At 37.6% G+C, this 19,104-nt stretch overlaps 3 protein-coding genes across 4 annotated transcripts; 2 read left to right on the top strand and 1 right to left on the bottom strand.

Moving 5' to 3' along the window:
• The first annotated feature begins 914 nt into the window (after positions 1–914).
• LOC122313837 (trafficking protein particle complex subunit 11) lies at positions 915–6,521 on the top strand. Of its 2 annotated transcripts, none has more exons than XM_043129106.1 (7): positions 915–1,450; positions 1,542–1,786; positions 1,873–1,953; positions 2,050–2,391; positions 2,771–2,937; positions 3,029–3,864; positions 4,370–6,521. In XM_043129106.1, the coding sequence occupies exons 1-7, from the start codon at positions 1,048–1,050 to the stop codon at positions 5,833–5,835; spliced, it is 3,540 nt and encodes a 1,179-aa protein (XP_042985040.1). In that variant the 5' UTR covers positions 915–1,047; the 3' UTR covers positions 5,836–6,521. The 2 variants fall into 2 exon arrangements, with proteins under 2 accessions (XP_042985040.1, XP_042985041.1); XM_043129107.1 differs by having other exon boundaries at positions 916–1,450; positions 4,391–6,521.
• A 650-nt stretch (positions 6,522–7,171) lies between these two features.
• LOC122313838 (ATPase family AAA domain-containing protein 3) lies at positions 7,172–16,423 on the top strand. Its single transcript, XM_043129108.1, has 8 exons — positions 7,172–7,765; positions 8,787–8,882; positions 11,246–11,356; positions 11,431–11,740; positions 12,375–12,465; positions 13,129–13,462; positions 14,422–14,570; positions 15,589–16,423. Exons 1-8 carry the CDS (start codon positions 7,442–7,444, stop codon positions 16,097–16,099), a joined length of 1,926 nt encoding a protein of 641 aa, XP_042985042.1. The 5' UTR covers positions 7,172–7,441; the 3' UTR covers positions 16,100–16,423.
• A 755-nt stretch (positions 16,424–17,178) lies between these two features.
• On the bottom strand, positions 17,179–18,898 carry LOC122313839 (NADH dehydrogenase [ubiquinone] iron-sulfur protein 6, mitochondrial). Its single transcript, XM_043129109.1, has 3 exons — positions 18,730–18,898; positions 17,718–17,802; positions 17,179–17,584 (listed from the first exon to the last, which is right to left on the bottom strand). Exons 1-3 carry the CDS (start codon positions 18,841–18,843, stop codon positions 17,475–17,477), a joined length of 309 nt encoding a protein of 102 aa, XP_042985043.1. The 5' UTR covers positions 18,844–18,898; the 3' UTR covers positions 17,179–17,474.
• Between the last annotated feature and the right edge of the window lie 206 nt (positions 18,899–19,104).

Raw genomic sequence — 19,104 nt, 5'->3', positions numbered from 1 at the left:
ATTATACAAAGGGATTGATAAGTAGAAATTGAGTTATTTATGATTTGGAAAATGACAAAAGCTACAATAATATGATAAAAAAAAAAGTTTGTAAAAAGAGTTCACGTGACAACTTATAACTTATAAACATTATTTACAAAGATTTATTCTATCATTTTATTATTTTTCACTTCTAATATATCATGGCTCATGTGATCTATTAATATTTTACTTGATTTTATCTTTTTATTAAAAAGAAATTAGAATATTAGATTTAAAGTGTTTAAATTGAGAGATTTTATTTTATTTTCTAATTAGTAGGTATTCATCGAAATGATTTATAAAATTATTTAAACTATAATTATATTAAAAAAAATTGATTGTTGTAAACATTGAACAATTATTTTGAAAAAAATAAATAAATATAGAACTTATATGAAAAAAATTAATTTTTTGAAAGGAATGCTATATACTTTCATGAAATGTGTAAGTGTCGTGTAATCACTTTAAAAAAGAAATGAACCCATTATTAAAAACTTAATTTTTTTCACGTAAATTCGTATTTATTCACTTTTTTCAAAAGTGATTGAGTGACGTTTGTATATTCACAATTGTAAGTATTATTTCTCATTTTTTAATAATTGATTCTATTTTTTTTCAAAATAATTACACAATATGTATATACTTTACGACTATATGTAATATTACTATTAAGAAATTAATATTATTGTTTATTAATTTTTTATTTTTTAAAAAAAAATAGATATTTATAATTGTGAATTGTGTTACTATCGTGTAATCATTTAAAAAAAAAATTACCTAAAAAAAATTAATTAATTTTTTAAAAATTAATTTTATTATTTTTTAAAGCGATTAGTATGTTTACTTATACGTAGAATTATTATTTTTTAATATGATAAAGAATACGATGGGGAATTTTAATGGGTCAGCCTTCTGGCGAATCGTGGCCTTGCGGGGGAGTGGGGGCGAAGACGACAAAATTCTAGAGAGCTAAACTGATACAGATCTAAAAGCACCCCTTCCCACTCCGAAATCCCTAGCGGAGTAATGGAAGAGTACCCGGAGGAGTTAAGGACACCGCCGGTGAGTCTGGTATCGCTGGTGGGATGTCCGGAGCTTCACGCCGCCATTTCAAAGCACCTTCATTCGGAGCAGCCACCAATCAACACCCTCGCTCTCCCTGACTTCTCCAAAGTCTCTCTATTCTCTAGGACCCCCAAAGGCGACGATCCTTCCCCTGCTCATGTCGTTCCGGGCATCTTGAAGCGGGATTGGCTCCTCAAGCACCGCACTAGGGTTCCCTCCGTGCTCGCCGCTCTCTTCTCTTCCGATCAGCTCTCTGGCGACCCCGCCCAGTGGCTCCAGGTCTGCTCCCTCCTCGATCAAATCAAAGCCGTCCTTCGTTCCCGAAACATTAAATTTCTTCTTGTGGTGGTGGTGCCGCATGGAGGTATATACCGGCTTAATTGGAATTGGGCAGTGGATCCACTACTCTTTCTCCTTGTGATTTAAATTGTATATTTGGTTGGGTTGTCTTGCAGACGATATTGGCGAAGATCGAATGCTTGCTCTACGCAAGCGTGCCGAACTGGATTCGAAATACGTTGTCATCCTTAAGCCGGACGAGCCCTCCGAGCTCAAACAGTCACTCAGCAGGCTTGGATCCGCCCTGGCAGAATTGGCCAATACATATTACAGAGATGAAGGAAAACGAGTTAAATTGCGTATTGAAAAGAAGACCTCTAGTTCTTCTAGTATTGAGTTGCACATTCGTTATTGCTTCAAAGTAAGAGCGCCTCTTTGGGCCTTGCTCCCAAATACATGCTGCTTTTTGTATGCGTTTAGATAATGTATGTTGCTGTGAATTGCTAGGTTGCTGTGTATGCAGAGTTCCGAAGAGATTGGGCTGAAGCTTTGAGATTTTACGAAGATGCCTATCATACACTGCGAGAGGTACTTTAAAAATTCACATCCATGCTTCAGTCATTTTAATCTTTTCAAAACATAAAATACTTTTTATGACCTTTCTGTGAATATTTATGACTACAGATGGTTGGTACATCGAAAAGGTTGCCAGCTATTCAACGCTTAGTTGAGATAAAAACTGTGGCAGAGCAATTGCACTTCAAGATATCAACTCTGTTATTGCATGGTGGAAAGGTTGGGGAAGCAGTTACGTGGTTCCGCCAGCATAATGGTTCTTATAGAAGGCTGGTTGGAACCCCAGAAGCCGTCTTTCTTCATTGGGAGTGGATGAGTAGACAATTTTTGGTATTCGGGGAGTTGCTGGACAAAAGTTCAGCAGCCATTACAAATATTTCATCTCTAGCTTTAGGTACAGCTGACAAACCTTTGTCCGAGTGGGAATCTCGTCCAGCGTATTACTATCAGGTGAGCGCAGCCTTTTTTACTTTTGCGTGTGCATTTTGGAGGCAAATGGAAAATACAGTTTATCTGTGCCTCTAGTTGTGTGCACGTGGAGGTAATGAGGGATCCTTATTGGTATATGGGAAGCTCCTTGGATGATAGAATAGTAGCTACATAGCTAAAGATTGCGTGTTTATTTAAAATTTGAATTTGGAAAGGCACAACTCCAGAGATTCTGTAGATCAAATCTATGTCACATCTAATTTCCTGTCTTTTTCTTTTCAAGCTTTATACCTATCAAAAAAAAAAAAGGATTCGGGAGAGATTTGGACTATTTAGGGTTTGTTGAAACTAATTACACCTTTCACTGACTTGAATCTCGACTTTTTTGATCTTGAAACAGTTAGCTGCTCACTACTTAAAGGAGAAGAGAGCTTGTTTGGAACTTGCGCTCTCAATGTCAGAAACTGGTAATGAGATGGATAACGGTGCTGAGTCTGTGGTACCTTCAGCTTATGTTGGTCAGTTTGCTCGATTACTGGAGCAAGGGGATGAATTTGCTATGCAGTCGTAAGTCTTCACAGATAATGCTGAGATTGATTACTTTCAACAATAAATTTTCCTTTTACTAACGCTTGATGTTGTTTCATCCTGCTTTCAGTCTCACTGATGAAGAATATATCCGTTTTGCTGTTGTGGAAGGAAAAAGGTTTCAAGATTCATATGAAATAATTGCCTTGTTGAAAAAATCTTATGAATCATATAGTAATCTCAAAGTCCAGAGGATGGGCTCTTTCTGTGGATTCCAAATTGGCAAGGAATATTATATGGCTGGTGAATTTAATAATGCGAAACAGCTTTTTGATGATATTGCAAGTCTGTACAGACGAGAGGGGTGGGTCACTTTGCTTTGGGAAGTCTTGGGTTACCTGCGGGAATGTGCAAGGAAATATGGTACTGTGAAAGAACTTATAGAGTACTCACTTGAAATGGCTGCGCTGCCAGTATCATCTGGTACTGATACCCAGATGAAATATAGAGAGAATGGTCCAGCTGGTCCTGCAAGTTTGGCACGGAGAGAAGAAATACACAAGGATGTTTTTGGGCTTGTCATTGGGGAATCAGGGCTATCATCAGTTGAGAGAAATGATGATCTCAAAATAACTCTAGATAATCCACTTCACCTTGAGATTGATCTTGTCAGTCCATTAAGATTGGTGCTTCTTGCTTCAGTTGCATTTCATGAACAAAAAATCAAGCCAAGTGCACCCACTTTGATTACACTCTCCCTATTATCACAATTACCCCTGACTGTTGAAATTGATCGATTAGAAGTGCAATTCAATCAATCTAATTGCAACTTTATCATCATGAATGCCCAAAGACCTCCTCTAGCTGCTACAGCTGATGATAAACAAGGCCACCGAGTAGAAACTTCTTCTTCTCTGACACTTTCTACAAACAAATGGCTACGTTTGACATATGACGTCAAATCTGGTAAGTCACTTATCTGATCTGATTTCTGTTATGTTTAGGTTGTGTGCTAGGTTCAATCTATTATAGGGGAAAAATTGGGTGGGGGGCACTGAACATGTTCCTGATACCCACAAGAAATAATTTACACAAAAGAAGCTTTTTTTTTTTTTTTGTGTGTGTGTGGGAGAGGGGGGGGGGGGGGGGGGGGGGGGGGGGGGGGGGGGTTGCCAAGTTTGTGATTGCATGAATTGTGCAAGTTGATTCACCCCATTCTATTGCCAAAATTTACTTATGATCCGGTTTAAGGAATTGCTCCATGCTGACCTTTTCGGTTCCACTATTTTTGTGCTTTGAAAGGATGCCTTAGCTATAGCAGAATTATAACGATCCAATTTAAGGAATTGCTCCTTGCTTATCTTTTTTATTCGTCTATTTTTTAGACTAGAAAGACACCCTACCTATAGCAGAATCAGGAATATTATCGTTGGATGAAAAATGTTCCATCTGTTGTTTCGTAATTGTTCAGAATATTTTATGACTGATTCAGATCAAAGTGGAAAACTTGAATGCACATCTGTTATTGCAAAAATGGGACCGTACTTCACGATCTGTTGCAGAGCTGAAAGTCCAGCTTCAATGGAGGATTTACCACTTTTCAAGTTTGAAGACCGTGTAGAGACTTCTCCAACCAAGGATCCTGCTCTAGCCTTCACTGGTCAGAAGGCTACCCAGATTGAAGAACCGGACCCGCAAGTAGATCTTAATTTAGGTGCTTCTGGCCCTGCACTTGTTGGAGAGAGGTTCATAGTACCTGTTACCGTGAGCTCTGTGGGCCATGCAGTCTACTCTGGTGAGTTGAAGATCAATCTGGTGGATGTAAGAGGTGGCAGCTTGTTTAGTCCTAGGGAAACAGAAGCATACTCTTTGGATAGTCATCATGTTGAGCTTGTTGGCATCTCTGTTCCAGAAGGAAAGGATGAAACTCAATTGGATACGGATGAAATCAATAAAATTCAGAAGTCTTTTGGATTGTTTTCTGTTCCATTTCTGAAATGTGGAGAATCATGGTCCTGCAAACTCGAAATCAAGTGGCATCGGCCCAAACCTGTAATGCTTTACGTATCGTTGGGCTATTCTCCGTATAGCTTTGAATCAACTGCTCAAAAGGTTAATGTCCACAAGAGCTTGCAAATTGAAGGAAAGACTGCTATTGTAATTAGCCATCGGTTTCTGCTGCCATTTCGTCAGGACCCATTGTTGCTATCTAGGATCAAGGCAGTTGCTGATTCTGATCTGCCAGCATCACTGCCTCGTAATGAAACATGTATTCTCCTTGTTAGTGCTAAGAACTCTGCAGAGGTGCCATTGAAGTTACTAGGCATGACTCTTCAAGAAGATAATGAAGACACTGGAAGGCCATGTTCTGTGCGACACGAGGGTGAAGACCTTCTAGAACCTGCCCTTCTTGTGCCAGGAGAAGAGTTCAAAAAGGTTTTTACGGTCATTTCTGAGGATGATTCTTCAAAGCTTACGATAGGGACTGCGTGTGTAACATGGACGAGGGATTCTGGTTCAAAAGCAGCTTCGGTTTTGACTAAACAAACCCTTCCTGATGTAAATGTGGAGTCACCTCCTCTGGTTGTGAGTTTGGATTGTCCCCCATATGCCATCCTTGGTGATCCCTTCACATATCTTGTCAAAATTCGGAACCAAACACAACTGCTTCAAGAGGTAAAATTCTCATTGGCAGATGCACAGAGTTTTGTGTTATCTGGGTCTCATAATGACACGGTTTTTGTTCTTCCAAAATCTGAGCATATTCTCAGTTACAAGCTTGTACCACTTGCCTCAGGCGTCCAACAGATGCCCAGATTTACCGTGACAGCAGTAAGATACTCAGCTGGGTTTCAACCCTCAATTGCTGCATCTACTATATTCATATTTCCCTCGAAGCCTCACTTCAAGGGGGCTGATGTGGGGACAGGAGGATAGGATCCCTTGTGGCTGAATGAATCCCGACCATCTTATATATATTTGAAAACTCAGTTGTAACCAAGCTGAAAGGATGCAATCACAGGATTGTTGATGACAACAACTTGGTAGACCTTGTCTCTGACTGATTGTTGGATGATTAGAATCCACTTGTTCGGAAGCTCGAGTGGAGAACAATTCATGAATGCACAAAATTGGGAGACCTCGAGACAATATCTACTGACATGTTGCGGGGATATCATAGTTGGTACAATTAGTCAAGCAATGCTTGTGTTTGTGATTCTGGGAGATCTCGGTATTCTCAGTAAGAAGGTGTTTATCCAGAAAGAACATCTAACTGATAGAAGAAAATTTGTTGTTAAATGGATGGTTAAATGTTGCATGCATACAAGAAACTCTGGGTTTATGAAATATTTAAAAAAAGAAAAAAAAAGGGTCTTGGTCTTTAATTCTTCATCATGAACAGTGGAGCCCATATTATAGCCAAGCCTGGATCAAGATCTTCAATAATTTATGCTGTGCACTATCTTGAATCTAATTTTGGCGGCTTCTATCTTTGTTATATGGAGGTGTAACTCTAGCCCTATGAGGACTAAAGATATATTCTAGGCAATTTCTTGTTCAGTCAGAGGCAATTTGTAACGTTGGAATGAATTTTAATAAAATTAGTTATCTTTTATTTTAAAGAGTTGTTATTTTGAGTGTATAGACATCTGAAATCAAATTATAATTGAAATTTTATTTGTTTTAAGAGTCCTAATTATATTAGAATATCTGCCAGCCTATTTAATGGTGTTTTGTAATCCAATGGATTATATTTTGATGAAATAAAATTTTGAGAAAATGCTTTCTCCTTTGCTCCTCTCCTTCTCCCTTCTTTGGACTGAGACTCAAGTACCTCCTGCCCTCTCTTTCTTTCTCACCTTCTTGTCCATTCTCTCTTGCCTTCTTCTTTCTCTCTCCAATTTCTCATCTGTTTATTGGTTTCTCTCTTTACAGTTTGGGTTGTCCTAATCAAGGATTATTCCTAGACGGACATCGCTTATAATAGAGAAAGCAAATGGCTCAAATTGTTAGTAGCTATGTTATCTCATGTTTACGTGCCATCGGTGAGAGGTCATTTTTATTTGAGGAAAATAAAAAAAAAATTAAAAAAAAAATGACTTTTTATTAATGATTGTAAATTTATTTAATAAAGATCCCAAACTAACAAAGAAAAAACAAAAAAAAAAAAAAACAGTAATAGCGGTAATTGGAGCCCAAGCCCAAAAAATCCGAAATCCCACCATCACCAATCTAAAACCGCCACAAAACCCTAAAAACAAAAAAAGAAAAAAAAAAAAAAGGACACAAACCCTACCAAAACCCCACGGCTGAACTCTCAAACACCATTTCTGAATTCTCTCTCTGCAACCTTCTACGATAACATGACATAACATAACAGAAGTTACATAAGGGAGTCTCTGAGTTTGAGGTTCCACATTCTTGCTCTGCAAGCCAATCCTTCCTTATTAAACCTCTCTAAAGACTCCCTAGTTTTCTGTCTCCCACACGAAATCTCAACTCAGAGGGTTTTTACCTGGAGGGGAGAAAAGGAGAAGCAAAAATGGCTAAATCATTTGCGCTGGGGCTCATATCAGCCCTGGCAGCCTCGTCTTCAACCTCCTTATCGTCCCAATCCAACTTGGCTTATGCTGATGGGTCTTTCAAACTTTCCCCATTCTCTTCTTCTTCTTCTTCGCCTACTCCTCCTCCTGGGCAATCTCATCCTTTCAATCCGCCAGAATCTGAGGCTAATACCGAGTCTTCTTCTCCGCCGAGGATTCGGAATGATAATCCGAGGACCACATCGGCGGGGTTCGACCCGGAGGCGCTGGAGCGGGGGGCCAAGGCGTTAAAGGAGATCACCGGTTCCTCTCATGCCAAGAAGGTTGGTTTGCGCTTTCTATAAATGGATTTATATTTATTTATATTTTTCTTTTCATTGCATTGTCATCTTTGGTTCGTCATTTTCCGATATATCGTTGATGGGTTTTGAAGTTTTTAGTTTTAGTCTTATCATTTTAGTTTCCCCAAATGGGTATTTGCGGTTGTTTATCTTGAGGAATTGTGAAAAATAATGTTGAGGAGTTGTAAATGGATTTTTAATGGGGACTGCTTTTTCCCCGCTTTTCAAATGAGGTTTAGATTTAGTTTGAATTTAAGCATTTGTAGGCCCTGTATGGTTGGTAAGGAAACAGAAGGAGTGGAAAGGAAAGCAAAGGAAAGAAACGAGAAGAAAACTACTGTGGGTATTTGATAAATTTAGCTGAGGAAAATGGAGGAAAAGAAAAATAATAATTTTGATAATTTTTTATTTGAATTTCTTAAAAAATGAGAATTTATGTGAAGTCAAATTATTTTTCTAATCTCAGTTGATTGGTGAACACAGTTTTTGGAAAATTTTAATTTTTGATTTATATAATGGAATGTAAGATGTAATAAATCTATTATTTTCCTATGTCTCCTCAACAATCAAGGTGAATGGTTTTTAGATCTGATGAAATTTCTGACATGCTTCAGAAAAAAACATGGTTTTGAAAGTGCCTCAAATAGCTTGTTTATCTCATGGCTTGTTTACAAAAAGAAATGCTTGGTTCACAAAGAAATCAAAGAAAAAAACATGGTTTTGAAAGTGCCTCAAATAGCTTGTTTATCTCATGGCTTGTTTACAAAAAGAAATGCTTGGTTCACAAAGAAATCTCACAAAATAAAATTCACAAACTGATGTGGCTCATTGTGATGCATTAGATTGTAAAACTATTTTTTATTATAAAGTAAATCTAACGTATAACATTTAGTCACATCAATTTGTGAACTTACTTTTGTGAGATCTCTTTGTGAATCTAGTAAGTTTCTTTTAGAATTTATGATTTGTGGAGGGATTGACTGGTTTCTTTTTGTTAGTATAGGTGTTTGAAGTTATCAAGAAGAAAGAAGAGACAAGGCAAACGGAGATGGAATCAAAGGTTGCAGAGTTCAAGGCATTGCAAGCTCAAGCTGAAACTGTAAAATTCTTTTTTCTTACAAGAGATAACCATAGGTGTATCTCTTGTCTCCTTGTGTACTTGAGTTGTGTCTTTTAGCGCTTCTTATTAAAGATTTATTACTTACAAAAAAATCCAATTGTATTGTTATTGTCATCAAGGGAAGACATATACTAAACCCCTAGGGGTTGGCTCAAGTGGTAAAAGCCTTGGTCTTGGTGGAATGCTCCCTCCAAGTCTAAGGTTCAAATCCTCTTGAGTGCAAACAATTTCTAGGGGCTATTGGATTGGGGGAGCTTCTCCTTAAATTACCCGAGGTGTACTTGCGGGAAACTTCTTGCCAAGGGCTTGTGTACCCCCGAGATTAGTCAGGACTTTGTTCTTGGACACCCGGTGCCAATAAAAAAAGGGGAAGACATAAACTAGATCCAGCTTTTAGTGTCAATGAGTCTGGATGTAGACTTTGATCCATGATTCCAAGGTTACTATCTGGATTTAGAATTTCTTGCTTTACCTATAAAAAAAACTATCTGGATTGAGAAAAAAGCTTACAATAATGTTCATTTGGGATTCTATGCATTTATGTAACTCATGGAAAGCACCATCCACACTTGTGCTATAACCTCCAAAAAGACTAGTCAATTTGAAGTTTCCCTGGAATCACTTATAAAGCCCAATTTCACCTGTGGATCATTCATAATTTATCATGGAGAGGTGGATTTGAAGAGATGGCGTGGGTGGATTGTCCATTTCATATCTTCAGTGCGGTTTCATTTTTAATTAATGGATCATCCTCTGACTTCTTTAGTAGCTCATTTGGGACAAGGGCAATCACTATCTTCCTTATTGTTAATTGTTCTTGTGGAGGCACTGAGTAAAACACTATTTGTTGCTGTGTGCCTGGGTAGACAACTCCTATCATGACTTTCTGCGAGTTAGAGGAGTTCTGTTGAGTTGCTTTTGTTGCACCTATTCATGAATATGTTGATCTTTGATGAGACCATTTAGACTCATTTATGTTATGTACGCTATTTTTTCTTATGTTTCCAAACTGTTTCAGGTTTGAGGATTAATTTGACTAAATCTGAATTAGTTTTTGTTAGTCAGTGATGGATATTGGCAGATTGGCTAGAGTGCTTGGATATTGGTGACAACTTTGCCTTTGAAGTGGTCAGAATTCCTCTGGGGGTATTATTCAAGGCCAAAGGGTGGAGGCAACTCCATTTTTCGAAGGAGGCACAATAAGTTTGATTAAAAAGACCCATGTACTTGGCTTTTGCCTTTTTGCCTATTCTTATGATCAATAAAATCTTATTTACCGATCCAAAAATAGTTTGATTAAACAAACACCATCCAATTTGCCCACCTACCATTTCTCTTTTCTCTAAATCAATTGGTGTGGCCGATCATATGAAAAGGCTTTGGAGGGATTCCTTGAGGGTGGGATTGGGGATAAGTCTATGTTTCATCTAGTCAATTGGTCCAAGATATGTGTTTCTTTAGGGGTGTTGGGGGTTAGAAATTTGCCAGTATTAATCATGCCTTGTTGTGCTAATGCCTGTGGTACTTGGCTACAAAAGCAAGGCATTATGGCGATCAATGACAGAAGTCAAGTATGGTAGTATGTGGAGAGAGTGGTGCTCTAATGAAATCAGTGGGCCTTAATGGGTTGGCATGTGGAAAAAAATAAGGGTAGGTTAGGGGATTTTCTAGAGCTTTATCATATTCAACTTGGGAGATGGTCAAAGATAAGATTTTGGCATGATGTTTGATGCATCGATCAGGCATTGAAAGCTGTTTTCTCGAGTTGTTAAGATCTCCCCATGATGATGAGGCAATGGGTGGCAGTATGCATTCAGTGTGCTTCGGTTACACTTTGTTCCGATTTTTAATAAAATTGTCTTCTAAAAAACTTATTGTTTTTAGGGTGCATTAAAGGACCAACATGGGACTGTGGTTCCATTCTCCTCACAAACCAATAGTTTCAATGTGAATCATATGAGTTGGATTGCTATTAACTCATTAGAAATTTAAAGAAGGGGCTGGGGTGGGTGCTGAACTTCCATTTGATAAGCCCCTTTCTTTTAGCGCTGCATCAGCCGGCAGCTTGTTCTGTAATCTTTGCAAGTTTTTGGCTAATAATGATTTTGGGCTTTAACCTTCATTCAGAGTTAGTGATATGCGTGTATATACAACTGCTCAGTGAAGTGTCAGCTTTAGCCACACAAATAAGAAGGCGGTCTAGCTCTCTCTTGAGTGTTATTTGGTCCATGCACCCATATTTATGTTCAAGAGTTTCTAGTAGTTATGAGAGTATGATACCAAGCCCTTTTTTCGCTGGTATACTCTTTGGTTTGTGAATTCTATGTTGTGTTGCTTGGCAGGAGAGGCAGAGGGTAATATATGATGAACAGAAGAAGCTAGCTCAGCATCAAGCACAAACAAAATCCCAAATGGCTCGATATGAGGATGAATTGGCAAGGAAGAGGATGCAGGCAAGTACTTTATTCTGGGTTCTTACAAATTTATTTGTGATGGATAATTAAATCTGCTTTATTTTTCATGGCAGGCAGAAAATGAGTACCAGAGAGCGAGGAATCAAGAGCTTGTAAAGCTACAAGAAGAATCATCAATTAGGCAGGAGCAAGCTCGACGGGCAACAGAAGAGCAGATTCAAGCACAACGTCGGCAAACAGAGAGGGAGAAGGCTGAGATGGAACGTGAAACCATCGGAGTGAGAGCTATGGCAGAAGCAGAAGGGAGAGCCCATGAAGCAAAGTTAGCTGAAGAGGTTAACAGACGAATTCTTGTGGATCGTGCAAATGCAGAGAGAGAGAAATGGGTAGCTGCGATAAATACTACTTTTGAACATATTGGAGGTATGAACTCAATTATATTGTTTAATTTGACCCAAGAAAGACTTGTTATCACTATTAAGTATTCCACTCTGTTGCCCACTATAGATAATTATTCATCATAGAAAAACATGCATTTTTTACTTTATCTCAAGTAATATTGTATATTGTTTCTTTGCTAGTACTTGCAGGATTTGAATCCTCTTACTCCTTCTTGGTTTTCCAAGTAGTCTTCTTTGATTTTTGAAGACAGCATAAAGAAAAAAAAAATATAGCCACATACAAACATATTTTCATATATCATTTTACATTGAATTGTATCTTCATTAAATGTTCAGTTTTTTTCATCATTTGCTGGCATGGATATCACAAAACTCACAGTATCTTGTATAAATGTAGTGGACTAGGGTGACTAATTTGTTTGGATTCTCCTCATATCTTGGATTCAGTTTACTAAGGAAGACAAGGCATGCGATTGAGATAGCTAATCTTCTTTTGTCACATCGTTTATTCCTAATATGTATGGCATACCAAGAGTTCAGTCCACCTAGGACATGGCATAATTGTAGTTTTTTTTTTTTTTTTTTTTTTTTTTTTGCATATATATTTTTTTTCTTGAGAAGTTGTGGCTTAGTGTGGAGTCATCTACCTTCTGCAGGTGGCTTGAGAGCCATTCTAACCGATCAAAATAAGTTGGTTGTATTTGTTGGGGGAGTGACAGCTCTAGCTGCAGGAGTTTACACCACAAGGTATTTGTTTAAATCATACTAGAGGATAGGAATATGCTATCCTTTTTTATTTGTATGTGCACGTTTGCCTTCAAAAGCCTAAAATATCTATCAGTGAGCTGCATAGTCTTGACATTTCTTGCTTTAGTTATGACATTGGTATTTGTTATTGGCTGTTCCTCTTTCTTTCTTTTCAGTTTTTTTTTTTTTTTTTTTTAATACCAAAAACCAAAAAGGAAAACTTACAAAAAAATCTTTCTTTTTCTTTTTTTCCCTGCTCTACTACTCACCTTATAGCGAAACTTTCCAAGGAGTTAATGCTTGCTCTGGGTTTAATTTTCCCAAGTGGAAAGAAAATGCCTTTTAGCCTGTCATTTTCCTCTATATTGTTGCTTTCAGTTCGAGTTAGTTTGAAGGTGTAGTAAAAGTAATTTGTATCAAGAAAGCTATAACAAGATGTATAACTTCATTTACTGAAATTTATTATTATTCTCCGTGTGCACCGATTCTTTTGACATAGTGACCATTGTCACTTAGGTAGTTTTTTGCCCCGGTAAAGCTCTTTAATTTTGACATCTTATTGGTAAGAACTTTTTTCATTGGATGTATTCATTGTATTATTTTGTTTGTTGATTTTCTTTCTGCATGGTTATAGCTTATCTAGGTTGCTTTTCTTCATTGCAGGGAAGGTGCAAAGGTGATATGGAGCTATGTTGATAGAATATTAGGACAACCATCACTGATTAGAGAGTCCTCCAGAGGGAAATATCCATGGTCGGGCTTGTTTTCTCGTGCCATGAGCACGGTTTCTCGTGGTGGTGAGAAGGGATCTTCATTGAATAATGGGAATGCGTTTGGTGATGTAATTTTACATTCTTCTCTTCAAAAAAGGATTGAACAGCTGGCTGGTGCAACTGCCAATACGAAATCCCATCAGGCACCATTCCGAAACATGCTCTTCTATGGTCCTCCAGGAACGGGAAAAACAATGGCTGCTAGAGAGCTGGCTCGTAAATCTGTATGAGATCTTGCTTACCCCTTCAGTAATTCATGTTCTTGTTCATTTAATTTAGTTTACACAATTAGATAAAAATGTATTTTCTGTGTAAAAACATTGATACATACACATAGGCATGTAGAACTACTTTCTTCTACTATGTGGTAGCATTTATATGGTAAGATGTTCGAGTGATAAACAAAGTGATTGTACATCTTGGTTGCTTTCGTAAGTTGATAGCAGTAGGTTCCATTATTTACATTCATTTTTTACATTTGGGATTGTTATATTTTACCCCCTTTCCACCTGAACTATCATTCCTTTACAATGTGACCTCTAAAGACTAAAGTGGCCACTTAAGATCAAATGTGACGATTGTGCAGTGTTGAATATTTTGTCCTTCCTAATGGCTGGATGGCAATAGTGTTATGCAACTTCTATTTTGAATTGGGGTGCCGAGCAACACGTATAGTTGTTTGGGGGTTGAATTACAAAAAGGAATGGTAGTTTGGAGAGATAAAAGTGCGATTTCCCTATACATTTTGAATTTTAGATAAATTTGATGTTAATAGAGCTCTTAGGTGCATGAATAGGCGATGCTTTTATATATGCCCCTATGCCCCTTATACTCAGGCCTTTGTCTATTTTATGATCCATACAATTTTGTTTGTCGATTAAAAAAAAGTAGAGCTCTTAGGCATTTTAGGAATGAAAATGATGTCTTATATATGGACACTGAGAAAGCAAATAGGACTTTTATTTTCTCTGTTACTAGCAGTTGAATAACAACATATCTTGCCAAGATTTTGGATGCTATTGAAATTGTTAGTGAATGTATATGGACAGCAGTACTTTACGGTTTTTCCATGTGTTTTCATGATATAGTCGTAATTTCATGAATGCCTTTTGGTTCCTCCTCACCACCACCACTGTCATCGTCATCATCATTATTTGCATCTTACTAATTCTAATGCATATAGGGATTGGATTATGCATTGATGACTGGAGGAGATGTTGCTCCATTGGGACCTCAGGCTGTCACCAAGATACACCAGTTGTTTGATTGGGCCAAGAAGTCACGGAAAGGTTTATTGCTTTTCATTGATGAAGCTGATGCATTTCTGTGCGAGTAAGTTGCCAGTAGAGTTTCTCCTAATTAGGAAGAATCTAATAATTTATACCTACCACATACTCCAGTTCATACCACCCCAACTGAACCATGGCATTGGTTATGCTTGCCAGTATTGATGTTCAGTCACTTCAGTATGAATTACAATTTGTCAATCGTAATACTCTTTGGCATTACCAAGATGAATTAGGCTCATTGCTTTTTTCATCATCTGAATAATTCATTGAGCATGAATGCGAAACTATCCTCAACATATCTTAGACTTGTGAACAAAATGTGATATTAGTGGTTTTCAATACTAATGGTAGTTTGGGCCACAGCTATTGATTATTAATTGCCAAGTACATTCTAGTGCATCTTCACCTTTGAGCTAAGCCCATATTTGTGAAATTCCTCGTTCATGGAGAAAACTAACTTCATCAAAAGCCTTACAAATTCATTATCAAATGGAAGAGGGTGAATGATTTATAGCTATGGGATGGGGGCGCACGATCGCGGCGCTCCAGAATTTTTTTATGCGCACCTTGATTCTTTGGTTCTCAACTATTGTAGTTGATGGAAACAATGTTCATGACTTTCTTTCCTTAATATAGTGTATTTAGGTGTTCTTTTGTATACTTCATGTGTATACAGGCTATGCCTATTTCATTCGAATGAATAAAATTTACTTCTTACTTAAAAAAAAAAATGATTTATAGCTATGGTCATTGGGTATAATGGCTCACCGTCTGACTATACCTATTATTGGTTCCTCTTTTACTTTCCCCATGGTCTTATAAGAGTGCTCTATTCATTTTTATATCCATAACAGTTGAGTAATGGCTAATGTATATTATGTTACTCAAATATAGATGAGAATCTTCCCTCCGTGTACTTGGGCTTTGCCACTTATGAATAAAAATTTTTGATTACCAATAAAAAATATATAAAAAAAAAAAGAAAAGAAAAAAAGATGAGAATCTTCCATCCATCTGTTGATAAGAAACCCTAGCTGAGGACTCTGTCTAAATTTTTGCAGGCGGAACAAAACCTACATGAGTGAAGCTCAAAGAAGTGCACTCAATGCCCTCCTTTTCCGCACGGGTGACCAGTCGAAGGACATAGTACTTGCTCTCGCTACAAATCGCCCTGGTGATCTTGATTCAGCTGTGGCAGACCGTATTGATGAAGCTTTGGAATTTCCATTGCCTGGGGAACAGGAACGCTACAAGCTTCTAAAACTGTACCTGGATAAGTATATAGCTCATGCTGGACCAAAGAAATCTAGTTGGATCCAAAATTTGTTCAAAAGGGAACAGCAGAAGATAGAGATTAAGGGTTTAACTCATGATATATTAAGGGAAGCGGCAGCTAAAACTGAGGGATTCTCTGGAAGAGAAATAGCGAAATTGATGGCGAGTGTTCAAGCAGCTGTTTATGGAAGTGAGAATTGTGTGCTTGATCCAAGCCTGTTCCGAGAGGTGGTAGATTATAAAGTCGCAGAGCATCAACAGAGAAGCAAATTGGCAGCTGATAAAGGTAGTGCATGATGCTGTGTAACAGGCGCAATTCATGTATAACGTGGCCATTATTGGCTGGTTTTTTTCTGCTTAGCTATTAGGAACGGCCCATGCTTTTTTGTTCTGGGCATCGTGATCTTATCATATTATTTGGCCCCTGTTCATTTGGGGATTTTGGTCTGAGGCATATCTTAAGGTTATTTCGATATTAATATTGCTCGTGGTAATTATGGATTATATCCATAGGCATATCTGTTAAAATAGTTTCTTGCCATCCTTCTAGTTGGGTTTGTGCCAATTGGCCTCTTGCATTTTGTTAATAAAAGTCAAATGTTGGTGATGGTGATAACTGAATTACTCGTAGTTCGTGTACTTGTTACAATTGTTTTCTGGCTGCCATTGTAGTTCTCAACTTCTCGTAGGGTCGGGTTGGCCCTTCAACAGTTTTGAGACTGATTGCTCTACAGAATATACAGGGAATTGGGGGCTTCTATCCTTTATTTGATTGTAGTTTTGGTTAATCATCATCATGGCCAAAACCTTCTATGCTAGCTCAAAATGTTCATGTTTGATGTGGAAGCAGTGCAGTGCTATGTTGGTGAAAGGCTGATTTCTTTCACCTATAGTCAAACAGAAGTAACGCGATAAAGAGTTAGAAACGAAATCTTGCCTCTTTTTTTCTCCCAAAATCACAATAAATCCCTCTTTAATTCAATACGCTAAACCTTTAATTAATAGATGTCATCTCATCTAAAACCATTAAGGTACCTCTACTGCTGACATGGTCGTTAGGAACGGCCAAATTGACTCCAAATGTTTTGTAATTCCAACTTTCAAGCAGGAGACCCAACCTAACTCACTGAAAACCCAACAATAATCAAGATATCGTATAAGCTGATCCCAATTCGCAGGGAAAACAACGAGCCATAATTGAATATTTAAGATCGACAGAGATTAGTTTTCAAAACCTCATGAATAAAGATGTGATTAATCAAAATGAGCATCAGTTCTTAAGGCAAAAGAACCCCAAATGAGCAAGCTTAATGCAATTAAATGAGTTCCAATTGGAAGAGAACCGAAAATTATAAAATCTCATGGAAAAAAAAAAATCATAGAAGTAATTCTGCAATAATGGAACTCACAACAACGTTTCATGAAACAGTTAGTAGACAAAGTGAATGCAATTCAAATTTTCATATAGAAGGGCCTCACAGAAACGCATGAAGGGGCATGTCAAATGCTTATTTTAGCTAAATATTAATCACAAAGTAAATCATTACACCATGATTTCATCTGGGAAAAAAGAATATGCTGGTACAATTATGCACCCTGCCAATTTCACAATTCTCCCTCGGGGACTCATCACTGCAGAATGCAATGCAGCAGAATAATCACCATAAGACTCCTAATGGTGGTGCTTCTGAACATAGCGAAGGCCACAATATTTGCAGACAGCCGGCTCATGCAGGTCAAGGCATATGAACTCAATTGGATGCCCAAGTGCAGGATTGCTATCTGCAACCAGAAACAAGAGAACCCAATCATATCCATTGGGAAGGCATTGACTTGGTCATGAACATAGAAGCCACATCTAGCTTCTTTGGTGAAAGTAACATAAACAAGTAAATCAATCAGTGTACATACTAACCTCCTTCACAAGCAACAATCCTGCCCTCAACCTTAATAGGTGGAACTTCATTGATCAACTCCATTGGGGACTTCTTACTTACATCCTATAAAAGAAAATGAAAATAGGAATGTTCATATACTCCTGCATTAAAACATTTTTAAGCCTTCCAGAAAGTTTTCCTTGTGGGAATAACCATAAATAACAGGGAATAACTATAACTTTCCAACATTCGAAAAGACTCAAGATAGAGCAACCATGCCCATGCATAGACGCACAGTAACAAAGAGAGAGACGGGGTAAAAGGAAAGGAAAGGAAAACTACCTAAATTGCATTACACCTTCAGACTTTGTGCCTTTAGGGCTTCTTCCTCCTTTTAGGGACTTACTTAGATCTTAGTTTTTTTCTTTCTTTCTTTTGTATGTATCTTGTACTTGTGTTGTGTACTAGCTATGCCCTTTTATCTTTTCAACAAAATCTTATTGTTTATGGCAAAAAAGAAGGCCTAATTAACCTCCCAAATTGGTACAAAATTCTAAAACTTTTTTTTCTGACTTAAGAAAAACCTAAACACTATAGATTCAACAAATGGTACCGCCTGAAAGTAAATAACCAAAAAAATAGATAAAACCCGGGAAGATCCTACTGACTGTAAACAGGTTTTCTTTTCCTTATCCTACATTATCACAGCAACCAAGCAGACTTTTGCGTCAACCTCAAACTCCTTTTTTTAAGAAAAGCTTATACCTGCCAAACCATACAATTTTCACGACAAGAAACCAATTAGGTATTATAACAAACAAAAGTACCTCCCAAAAATTAAGCTCATCCAGTCCAGATTTTATATAATTACTCTAGCACAAGATTTTCAGTTCTAAGAAATTCCATTAACAAGAAAAACTTCAGAAATTCCCGTTAAATAGAGAAGAAAATATATAAAATGGGATCTGATATATGGTAATAAAACAAGAATTAGAGTTTTATGCACATAAATAATAGTGAGGTGTTGGCAGTGGGGAAATCAAAAGGCACCTGCATCCATTTGGCGGTGTGGTTGCTGACTTGGGCACTCACGATGCAGAGGTTTCTGGCCGCCGATGGAGAATTGGACGATCTGATTAGGGTTTTGAACAAACTCGACGCCATCCCTCGAGAAACCAAGTGGTATCTATGATTCTATGATCCGCAGGTACAAGAAGAGGGGAGGAAAATTAGAAGGTATAGAGTTCTGGGTGGTCTTGGGCTCAGAAGACGGCCCAATGAAAAAAGCCAAGGCCCGAATTTCTCTCAAGTTTTGGACCACTCATATAGTCGATTGTCACGTTTTGTTACCAATCACGGATCGATGAAAATTCTACTAATAACACTTAAAAAATAAACATGCTTTAGTCATGAAGATATTTTATA

The sequence above is a fragment of the Carya illinoinensis genome, chromosome 6, assembly GCF_018687715.1.
Source record: "Carya illinoinensis cultivar Pawnee chromosome 6, C.illinoinensisPawnee_v1, whole genome shotgun sequence".
NCBI lineage: Eukaryota > Viridiplantae > Streptophyta > Magnoliopsida > Fagales > Juglandaceae > Carya > Carya illinoinensis.
The sequence above is the reverse complement of the archived record's forward strand: the minus strand, read 5'-3'. Positions and strand labels throughout refer to the sequence as shown.

Coding starts and splice junctions, on each gene's coding strand:
- LOC122313837 (XM_043129106.1), top strand. CDS start 1,048: ATGGAAGAGTACCCGGAGGAGTTAAGGACACCGCCGGTGAGTCTGGTA. Junction 2,392..2,770: donor GTCCAGCGTATTACTATCAG/GTGAGCGCAGCC, acceptor ATCTTGAAACAG/TTAGCTGCTCACTACTTAAA. Junction 2,938..3,028: donor GATGAATTTGCTATGCAGTC/GTAAGTCTTCAC, acceptor TCCTGCTTTCAG/TCTCACTGATGAAGAATATA.
- LOC122313838 (XM_043129108.1), top strand. CDS start 7,442: ATGGCTAAATCATTTGCGCTGGGGCTCATATCAGCCCTGGCAGCCTCG. Junction 11,741..12,374: donor TACTTTTGAACATATTGGAG/GTATGAACTCAA, acceptor TACCTTCTGCAG/GTGGCTTGAGAGCCATTCTA. Junction 14,571..15,588: donor GCTGATGCATTTCTGTGCGA/GTAAGTTGCCAG, acceptor AAATTTTTGCAG/GCGGAACAAAACCTACATGA.
- LOC122313839 (XM_043129109.1), bottom strand. CDS start 18,843: ATGGCGTCGAGTTTGTTCAAAACCCTAATCAGATCGTCCAATTCTCCA. Junction 17,803..18,729: donor ACACCGCCAAATGGATGCAG/GTGCCTTTTGAT, acceptor TTTCTTTTATAG/GATGTAAGTAAGAAGTCCCC. Junction 17,585..17,717: donor GATTGTTGCTTGTGAAGGAG/GTTAGTATGTAC, acceptor TTCTGGTTGCAG/ATAGCAATCCTGCACTTGGG.